This window comes from Trachemys scripta, chromosome 2 (assembly GCF_013100865.1).
Source record: "Trachemys scripta elegans isolate TJP31775 chromosome 2, CAS_Tse_1.0, whole genome shotgun sequence".
In the NCBI taxonomy this organism is placed as follows: domain Eukaryota; kingdom Metazoa; phylum Chordata; order Testudines; family Emydidae; genus Trachemys; species Trachemys scripta.
Window position 1 is genome coordinate 48217777 of NC_048299.1, and position 11198 is coordinate 48228974.

Consider the following 11198-nt stretch of genomic DNA (forward strand, 5'->3'; position numbering starts at 1 on the left):
AGATTTGTCACCTAAAAGGAATGGCTCAGATGTGGCAAACTCCCTCACATCCTCTTCAGTGAAGACCAATGCAAAGAATTAATTTAGCTTCTCCACAATGGCCTTGTCTTCCTTGAGTGCTCCTTTTGCATCTCAATCATCAAGTGGCCCCACTGATTGTTTAGCAAACTTCCTGCTTCTGATATACTTTAAAAAATTTTGCTGTTAGTTTTTGTGTCTTTTGCTAGTTGCTCTTCAAATTCTTTTTTGGCCTGCCTAATTATACTTTTACATTTGACTTGCCAGAGTTTATGTTCCCTTCTATTTTCCTCAGTAGGATTTGACTTCCAATTTTTAAAAGGTGACTTTTTGTTTCTAACCACCTCTTTTACTCTGTTGTTTAGCCATGTTGGCATCTTTTTGGTTCTCTTACTTTTTTTGTTTGTATAATTTGAGCTTGCATTATGATGTTTTTTAAAAGTTTCCATGCAGTTTGTAGGCATTTCACTCTTGTGACTGTTCCTTTTAATTTCCATTTAACTATCTTCCTCATTTTTTAAATGAAATGCTACTGTGGTGGGTTTCTCTGGTTTACCTCCTATTTTCCTCCCCACTCCCAAGGATGTTAAATTTAATTACATTATGGTTGCTATTACTGAGCAGTTCAGCTATATTCACCTCTTCGACCAGATTCTGTGCGCCATTTAGGACTAAATCAAGAATGATCTCTCCCCTTGTGGGTTTCATGATTAGTTGCTCTAAGAAGCAGTTGTTAATGGTGTCTAGAAATTTTATCTCTGCATTCCATCCTGAGTTGACATGTTCCCAGTCAATATCGGGATAGTTTAAATCCCCCATTATTATTGGGTTTTCTAATTTGTAGCCGCTGTAATCTCCCTGAACATTTCACAGTAACTGTCATTATCCTCTCGTGGGTAAGAACCTCACTTCTTCAGATGCATCTGCAGAAGTGAGGTTCTTACCCACGAAAGCTTATGCTCCCAATACTTCTGTTAGTCTTAAAGGTGCCACAGGACCCTCTGTTGCTTTTTACAGATTCAGACTAACACGGCTACCCCTCTGATACTTGTCATTATCCTGATCAGGTGGGCAGTACTATAGTCCTACTGCTCTACTCTTATTATTCAAGCATGGAATGTCTATCCATAGAGATTCTGTGGTAGGTACTGTTTGTTTCATGTAAGATTTATATTTGACTCTATTCTTTCTTTAACATATAGTCCTGCTCCCTCACCAGCATGACCTACTCTGTCATTCCTTTATATTTGGTACTCTGGTATTAGTGTCCCATTGACTATTATCATTCAACCAAGTTTCTGTGATACCTATTATATCAATATCGTCATTTTATCATTCAACCAAGTTTCTGTGATACCTATTATATCATTTAACACTAGGCACTCAAGGTTCACCCATCTTAGTATTTAGACTTCTTGCATTTGTATACAAGCACTTATTAAATTTGTCAATATTTAGTTGTCTGCCTGCATGTGATGTAGTTAAATGGGACTCTTGTTCGTTTGACTGTTTCTCTTCAGTTCCTGCCCTGTACTTTATCAGCTTCTGTCCTCGTCTCTTTACTAGGCTATATTCCCTTTAATAAATCCTTCCCTAAGGGATGTGTCTGTCCGAACTGTGTGCTCGTCTGCACAATCTGCTTTCCCCCAGCTCTTAGTTTAAAAACTCCTCTACCACCTTTTTAATTTTAATCTGGTTCTGTTTTGGTTTAGGAGGAGCCCCTCCTTCCTCTAGAGGCTCCTCCTTTCCCAAAAGGTTCCCTAGTTCCTAACAAACCTAAATTCCTCCTCTGAACACAGTCGTCTCATCTATGCGTTGACACTGCAGTTCTGCCTGTGGAACTAGGGTGGCCAGATGTCCCAATTTTATAGGGACAGTCCTGATTTTTGGGGGTGTGTGTGTGTGTGTCTCTCTCTCTCTCTCTCTCTCTCTCTTATTTATATATATATATATATATATATATATATATATGCGCTCCTATTACCCCTCCACCTCCATCCCAATTTTTCACACTTGCTGTCTGTTCACCCTATGTGGAACTGGCCCTGCACGTGGAACTGAAAGCATTTCAGAGAATGCTATCATGGAGGTTCTGGACTTTCGTCTCTTACCTAGCCGCCTAAATTTGGTCTTCAGGGCCTCTCTCCTATCTTTCTGTATGTCATTGGCAACTGGCTCTTCCTCAGCCCTACACATAAGTCCGTCTAGATGTCTTGAGAGGTCTGCAACCTTTGCTCCCATTTGGCAATTCATTATGCAGTTCTTCCAGTCATCACAAACCCAACTATCTGTATTTCTAACAATCAAATCCCCCATTGCTATTACCTGTCTCTTAGAATCATAGAATATCAGGGTTGGAAGGGACCTCAGGAGACCATCTAGTCCAATCCCCTGCTCAAAGCAGGACCCAATCCCCAGACAGATTTTTGCCCCAGATCCCTAAATGACCCCCTCAAGGATTGAACTCACAACCCTGGGTTTAGCAGGCCAATGCTCAAACCACTGAGAGATCCCTCCCTGCCCTCCCTAATAACAAGAGTCCCGTCCCCTAGAGAGGTATCCTTAGTGTGAGAGGATACCATGACAGCATCTGGAAGGAGGATCCCAACTCTGGGACTGTTTCCTTCTGCTCCAGTTTGACGAAAACCATTGCAAAACTCCCCTGTTCGCTGCTCCTGTTTGCTAACTCATGATGGCTAAACATTTTCCATACCTGTATACTGTGTATCTCTTCTTTCCTGTCCAAATGCCATCTATTTTATGCCTTTTGATGTTGAAAAAAATATGTTGGCTCACTGATGAAGAAAAGGCCCCATTTATGTGAGTTAATTCTGTGTAACCATTTCCTCCTGTAAATTCATTTGATGAAACGTAAATTCTTTGATATTCTGAATGCATTTAATTTATATTGTTTTAGTAGGATGATGTGCCACAATATGGCAGTGTTTTCTTTAGGAAATGTCCAGAGAATATACTTCAAAATGCATTGTATTTCAGAAATTGTGTAAACTGGATAAACAAATTAGAAGTTTAAATAGAAACCAGTGTGACTAATGTGGGATATCAAATTCTTCAGATTTGCTGCTGTAAATAATGTGGTTGAAGGATACATGCATGAAAACAAAAGCCATTTTATAACCTCAACTTTGATTGTATACTACAGTTTTGTAATGATATGCATATTGTAACCGGCTTGGTGATTTTAACAAACTGAAAAAGTTCTCTTTGTTGTGCTGCTGTAGTTGGCATAAAATCTGGGTGTTGAGGGCATTATCCTAGGTGTTACTGTTATTTGTCCAGAGTCTGAGAGAGAGAGAGAGAGGAATGTATTTAATGTTAAAGGACACTGTCAAGGTTCTGGGGCATAAAAATGTTCCTAGCTTTACAATAGTTGTATGTGGAAGATCTTACCTAAGCTCTCTTGCATGCATTCTGATGCAACTTCTTTACTGCAAAGGACCATGATTACATGTTGTGGGTACCCCAGACAATATAGGAAAAAAACATTTCTGAAATTGTGAACTATTCAGAGCTGAGAGTTGTTTTCCTTATATGTGTGTACAGTATGTAGTACATAGATGGGAACTATCATAAAACAAATGATGATGGAGAATGGAGTTGCATTTTATACCAGATACCTGGATGTATTCGACAGTACTGAAGGGGTTAAAAAGTGCAAACGTGGGGTTGGATTTTCCAGTTGACTAAGTTCACTTTGTGCTGCTTACACAATGTAAAGTGAATTTACCCTTGTTTGAGAAATCCCCTGGGGACTTCCCCCTTTGTAGGGATTACTTTCAACTAGTGTAAAGCCGGCAGTGGTGGCTTTATCATTCGTTGCCACCACCTTCTACACTGGAGCTGGCATAAGGAGAAGACATGTCGGGGGGGAGAACCAGGCTCCATTCTCCATCTGATTCTCTGCTGGCAGAAGGCGTCATACCAGCAGCACAACGTAAAGAATCCCCCCTGCAGGTTTAAGTGATGCCAGGACCCAGCAGAGTGGAATCGGGGAACAGTGACCAGGTCTCTGTAAGCCCCCCTTTATCCATGGCACCTGACCTTAGCTTAGGTGTTGCAGAGAATTGATCCCCCTGAGACATTTATTTCTCCACAACAGCAGGGAGTGGGAATTCTTTCAGAAAATTAGTATATTGTGTGACTCTCTCTAAAAAAACCAATGAATGTGAACATCTTAAAATAGTAAAAACACATACTTGTTTTCACTGAGGAGACTGTGTTCCAGTGGTACGTGCACTGTTCCCATCTCTGGCGTTGGCTCGCATTGTGACATTGGACAAACCACTTTACACCTTTCTGAGCCTCAATTTACCCATAGAACTTGAGGCTGTCTCTCCACGGCATTGTTGAAGCCAGGGATCAGATTATTCCAGTAACAGGTTTGATGTCCCAGTAGTTTTTCTTTCAGCTCCTATCTTTCACATGCTGCTTTGCTCCCAGCTATTCAGAGCTATTCTTGCAATTCTGTTTTTAGAAGTTAAATAGCATGCATATCTATGTAATACAGAAATACTTGACAAGGTGGATTTGGTGATGACAATTGTGGGGATTGAGAGTATGGTGAAAATGGGGTTTGAGAGTAAAATACTGCCAATTTATTTTCTTCTTAGTCCAGCCACTGGTTGAAGTAAATTAGCAGTCCTTCTTTATTTTTCTTTAAATCTTGCACTAACATTTCCAGTGCTATCAATTTGCACCTTTCACAGGCATGACATTTATTACATGGAAGAAGAGGGGATATGTAACTGTCTTTCTGTGTACCACATGCCTGTATTTTTTATCTTATTTTAAACTAATTTCGGCACATAATGTTCTAATTTGCATTGTAAATTGAATTCATCCACTTTGTGGGCCAATTAGGATGTAAACAGGTGTTCTTAAGAGTGAAGTCTTCCAAACAAACGTAGGAGTCTAGGGATTTCTGATTATCATCTAGGCCATAGGATCAGGACAGCAAATTAGGGCTCATTTTTCCTTGGAAAGGTGAGAAAAAAATGTTCTATGAAGACCCCTTATAACCAAACTCTTACAATACCACCTTTTCCTAACCTCCATTTACTGTCTCTGACTCAGATCTGTGCTTGCCAGCATGAGGCTGATGTAATGCAAGCAGATACCAGCACCTCTAAAAAAGCCCAAATAGGACAGTTATCTGGAGAGATAAAGTGACTGTGATGCTTGTGCAGGGTACAGTTTAAAGGTAAACATGCCTTTTTATTTAGAAGTTAGAAATTAAAGGCACAGATACCTGGTCTTTTATTGCTTCTTTTCTAAATGAAACTGAATTGTTAAACTAGTGTGCTTCCTTCTGATAATCAAATTTCTCAGAAAAGAAAGTATCTATATAGGCAGGATAGTTTTATTTCAGTATGAATTCTTCTATCTTGCAGAGCTTGAAAATCCACTTTCCTGTTTGCTCTCAGCAAGTAGGAAGCTTTCCCAATGAGATGAACTGCTGTATAATCTAAGATTCCTTTTATAAAAATTTTTTTGCTGGCCTTGATGGTTGCAAAGATAATGGAATGGAGTATAAACCAGTGCAAGAACGTCTTACTGAGCTTGCAGATATACAGCTCCATTGTCTCAGCTGTTCCTTGCAGCTTTGGAAACCTTCAGCAGAGTTAAAATTGAACATACTCTTTTTTATTAATTTTCATTGCTGTCACTTAGATCCCAGAGGCAAAAGAAAGAAACTGACCAGGACCCTGTCTGTTTCATTCTGCTAATCCTTTTCAAAACTAGGAGCAACAGCACAAGCAAGTACTGGAGCTACTCACAAGAATGCAGAACCCGAAAAGGGAGTCTGGGGATGGGATGAAGAATAAAAGAAACACATCCATTGTAGCATCTAGAAAGCAGAGGGGAGAGCTGAGTAGCAGACACACACCCATATTGCAACAGCCAAGGGGCTGGGTGAGAGTGGGTTAGACTAGCAGAAACCCAACCATAGGCATATTCTGTTGACAGGAGGCTCTAGAATGAGAGCTGAGAAGAGAGAGAGAGAATATTCCTTCTTTTCAAGGAGATAGGGCCTTCAGCTTTGACACCAGGGGCTGGTATGAAAGAGGGAGACCACAACCTAAGTTCAAAGGAGCCACCTAGAGTGAATCCCAGCAGCTGAGTGAAAGGTTCTCTTTTCACCTGGGCATTGCCTATGGACAGTGGAATGCCATCTTTTGTATCTTTTTTGGCTACTAAGTTTGTTCATCTGGATATTAGATATCTCATAAAATTTCCAAACCCAAGGTGAGTGTTCATATATATTCCGTGATTGTGGATTTTGTGCAGTAAATCTTAAGTTTTAAATGTCTAGCCTTTATCATTGTAAAGAAAGCCTTCCACATGCAAACCAAATGTAAGTGATGGAGAACTTCCTTCCTTATTCTGAAACAGTAGTTCTGAGAGGTCAGCATTTCCTTATTAATCTCAGCAGTGTGATGACTCTGAAACCTAATGAATTGTAAATGTTAATGTTAACTCTTTCACTGCTGATCATTTTAGTAGACAGTTATCTAGTGTTTGTTTATCCATCATTACTAGATGAGAATCATCTATTTGCTATCAGATTGCTTTCAAGATATCTCCAGTCCTGCCCACAAGGGGAAAATGTCACCCCTCCCCATCCTCTTGCCAAAAGACTCAACTGCCTCTTACAATGTCCCTGGAACCAAAAGCCCGAACTATCCCCTGCCAAGCAGCCACAACCCTTAGCTTCTCCACAAGAACTATAGTTATGTGCAGATGACGCAGAAATCTAGCATTGCTCATCTTAGCTTTGACTCCCTTTAAAATTAATGGGAGTCATTCATCTTAAAAACTTGTCCAACTGTTTGAAATTTTATGTTCACGCTGATCATATAACTTTACATTCCTTCCTTAGTAATAAAAATATTCTTTAGGTTTTTCTATATTTGCATTTACTTGTATATGAGAGTGGTTTAAAGGAATAAACACGGGGCTGGGAATCGAATTTGAGCTCTGTTCTATGCCCTTCTATCACTAACTGGATTTGAACAAGTCACTTAACATCTCTCTGTGTGTTTTCCCTTCTATAGAATGGAGCTACAGTAATCACTTACCTCGCAGAGATGCTGTGAATTATTAACAAATGTTTGTACAGTGCTTTAAAGATATAAATAGCAATATAATATTTACCTCCTGTAGAGTATTTTTCATCCATAGATCTCAAAGTGCTTTCCAAAGGAAGGAGGGTTTAGTGTGTCTGTTTTAAATATGGCAAAACTATAGGATAGAGCAGTGGTTCTCAAACTTTTTTTTTCCGCGGATCACTTGAAAATTGCTGAGGGTCTCAGCAGACCACTTAATGATCTTTCCAAATGTTGTTTGTACTGTTAGCTAACTATTGTAAAGCGCCATGTAAAAAAAGCTTAATAATAATGTGTTTTTGTTCTACATATAAAAGCACACAACTCATGTTTTAATATCAGTCGTCTTACCTTTCTAATGTGATGGATGCGCGCTCTCTCCCCCACCGCGGCAGCCCCCGAAATGGGGCTGGGAAGGAGGGGTGAGGGTCTCTCCCTCTCTCCCCCGCCGTGGCAGCCCCCGAGCTGGGGCTGAGAGGAAGGCTGTTTCTCCCCAGCAGCCCCAGCCCTGGAGCTGGGGAAAGTCGCCTCTTTCTCAGGCTGCCGCAGCCCTGCACATCCTAAATTCCCCCCACTCCCTCTTCTCACCCCACTTCCCCCTCCCACCAACCCCCTATTCCCCCCAAGGCCACCACCACCTCACCTTACGTGTGCTGCTTCTCCAGGGTCCAGGCACCTAATTAGTGGAGCCACGCCAGCGCAGCTCCACTAATTAGGTGGGTGCCCCCTCATTCTCTCATGTGTGGCCACCCAGGTGCGCACTTTAGAGGGAACTATCCGCAGACCACCTGAAAGGAGTGGTCTGTGGACCATAGTTTGAGATAGAGATTGTGATTTATCCAAGGTGTCACAACAGGACAGGACTCAAGTCTCCCCTAATCCAGTACCCTATCTAATGGACCATATAATTTGTTTAATCTGCATAGCAGGATTTTGAAGTAAACTGCCCAGATTTTTCTTTTTATCAGTACTTGCTCAATAATCTATGATGGTCACATTGTGCAAAAACTGTTAGTGCATGTAACAAGAAAAACAATCAATCACTTTATGTGGTCATTACAGGCACACCCAACCCGTTGGGCAATTTCCGTTTTAAATTAGTCTACATTGGTATATTTGTCAGTGTTCACAATTGTATAGTAGGATTATGTGGCCAGAAAAACTGCCATTATTCATTCAGAAAAATCCATTGTTTAATACAGCCTTGGCTAAAGGAAGCTTGACTCAAGGAATTGCCATGGTAGGCATTAAGAATTCGATTTGTAGTCTACCCCAACCAAACCACTACTGCATATTATAAGTAGGTCATCATGTTTTCAAGTGTAAAGCTTAAACTTCGTAATTTGTAGTGTCTAAATTATTGTTCCTTTGTTTTCTTTAGCCAAATACAGAAAAACATTCACATTTGACTGTAGCGGGTGCTGAGGAGGGAAATGAGAGTCAACATTTGGAAAGCAATCATTTCATGTCAGAATTCCTCAGTGATGTACCCTTCACCCTAGCACCCCATGTGCTAGCAGTACAGGACACCTCTAATGGCCTTCCAGACCAATTGCTCTCCTACAACATCAATGATAATTTATCAAGATTTTGGTATGATTTTACACTTGAAAATTCAGTGCTTTGTGATTTGTAATATGTCTTTATCTTTCTGTCCCTTTGAATGTGCACTGTGACAACTTGAAGATAATTACACAAATATTTTGTTTTGTAACTTAACTGCTTAAATGTTTTTGTGGTATGCCATTTATATAACACATGCATAAAAACTAAAATAATTAAAATCTCATACTGTTTTATTCCTTAACATAGCATCTTACATTACACTTAAGTAACTTTTCAGAAATACTGAATTTGTTCCTAAAATAGGTAAGCAGAACTATTAGTTTTGTTTAATCCTGAGTAAGAGATCCATCTGTTAATGCATTAATTGGTGACAATTGGTGTCAATAAGTGGATTGTAAATGCACACATTTCATTATTCTTACCTGTCATGTCATAGACTTCTGCAGCATTTGATATTTTACTCTGATGCCACAAATGCAAAGCCTGTTGTACATATTTCTTTTTAGACTGTCTTTGCTTTTTCCAGGGATGGAAATGAATGCTGATTGTAAATGAAGTCATGCTATTTTGCACTGTAATAAGCAACTGATGCTCCAGTCTCAAATGCTGCTTTTTAAACCTCTGAAGAAAGTTTACAGGTTTAACTTTGTTAGTATGATTGAGTAGATTTTACCATACTCAAAACATAAAGCTAGTCAGCTTCTCCTTTTTCCAGTAGACCTTGCTGTTCATCTTACCACGTCACTTCAGTCTCTCTTTCTCAAGGGTTTTCTCTCTAACTGCCCTGTTTTTTCTCATTGCCACATGTGTTCCTGGTTTATGCATAGATCAGTTTTTCCTTTTTAACCTTTGTGCCCCCGAAAGAAAGAAATCTCAGGATATGTACTTTTAATGGTCATACCCTTGTTTTTTTAATTGTGGCCCAAAGATACAGATGGCAGTGTTTAACTACTACAAAACATTAAATTGTTCCATACCCAACTAAATACCTAAAAATTCATTTCAAGCCTTGAATATGCATATTTTATTATAGCTAAAACCTAACTAAATTGCTGTTGCCCAATGAACTGCTCACTGAAGTCTTTTGTAGTGTGTGTAAATAATTCTCTGTGCCATATGCAAGATTAAATTTGTTTTGACTATCAGGAAAAAAATATATTTACTGTGCCAACTGTAAGTGGGTATTTTCATAAGAAATGTGTGACATGGGATATTTAAAAACATACATACAGGTTTTCACATTTGTGTGCTTTTAAGATGTTTGGGATAATAAATACCACAAACGATAGAGAAGCTATGTTGTAATTACATTTTGGTTTGTTAAAATGATCATATTTTCTCAGATTTTTTTTCTGGAAAACCTATGCATTTCATTAGTTTGTTTGCAGTCTGTATCTGTTAAGTTTATAAATATGCTTTGAGCTACTTGTTTTCAGGGAAAGTATCTATATTGCACTTAAATAAAAGCTGTGGTTAAATAATATATTAACATGGTGGGTCTTTCTTTTTAAACATATAAGAGAATGCCATTATTATCTAATCCTTACATACATAGTACATTACAGTCAGGATTATCCCAACAACAGGGGGGATACTGAATAAGTTTGGATAACCAAGAGAATTTTCAGTGTCACTAATAAATATCAGGGGTATGATCTTTTTTTTACAGAATGGAGTTTCACATAAGGGACATTATGAATAATCTAGTTTATACTATATTTTCTGTGTTGTGCCCATAGATTCCAGTGGCACATCTGGCACTGATGACACTGTATTCTGAGGTTACCTTTTGTGATCCAAGAAGTGCTAAGATTTCACAGAGAGGGAAAATAGATTTTTAATAAGTTGGTTAGAACCTATTTCTGTGCTGAATTCCTTGGCTAGTGGGGACGTTAATTAAGTTCTGGTTTTCAGTGCTAAACTCAATTCTCATGTTTCTTTTGCATTTAACCTTTAAACTTTTACCTATCTTGAAAATGGCATATTCCTGTTCATATTGTTTTTCATCCCATAACTGATATTTGTCCTCAACTCAGCCATTCCAAGAGCAGAATTGCAAAACAGAGATGAGTATCCAACAAACCGATAGAACTGGTTCTTTCCACATTAGTAGACTTGTAAATACACTTTCTCCACTCGCCTATAAGATATTTTATTAAATTAAAACATTCCTTACTAGAATCCTGCTCTCAAATGCTCACAGACCAATATGCCTCTATATGCATAGGAAAAGAGCAGATGAGCACAGGAGGGGAAAGTACACAACCATGACATGAAATACAGCTAGTAGGTCAAACATTTCACCTACAGCCATAACAGTATCTCTTTGGAAGGGTAAAATTTACATACAACAAACCTGCTAGCAATATTCCTCATTACCCTCTCTCTAAAAAGCCTAGGGGCTCAAATCACTCTCTTGCTTGACATCATCCATAAAAAGTGTATACAGAATCCTAATGGTATCCAGACAGTCAAAGTAAATTTTCC

The 11198-nt window shown here is 39.0% G+C and overlaps 1 protein-coding gene across 5 annotated transcripts in view; it reads left to right on the forward strand.

Annotated features, from left to right (window-relative positions):
* Nucleotides 1-10194, forward strand: part of UMAD1 (UBAP1-MVB12-associated (UMA) domain containing 1) — a 116045-nt gene extending 105851 nt beyond the window's left edge. For 4 of the 5 annotated variants that reach the window (XM_034760517.1, XM_034760516.1, XM_034760515.1 and 1 more), the window contains exon 4: nt 8527-10194. In XM_034760517.1, coding sequence (XP_034616408.1) covers nt 8527-8781 — 255 coding nt within the window. In that variant the 3' untranslated portion in view covers nt 8782-10194. Of the gene's footprint in view, nt 1-8246; nt 8280-8526 lie in introns of all 5 variants that reach the window. The other variant, XM_034760519.1, reaches the window with a different exon arrangement.
* The last annotated feature ends 1004 nt before the right edge of the window (nt 10195-11198 follow it).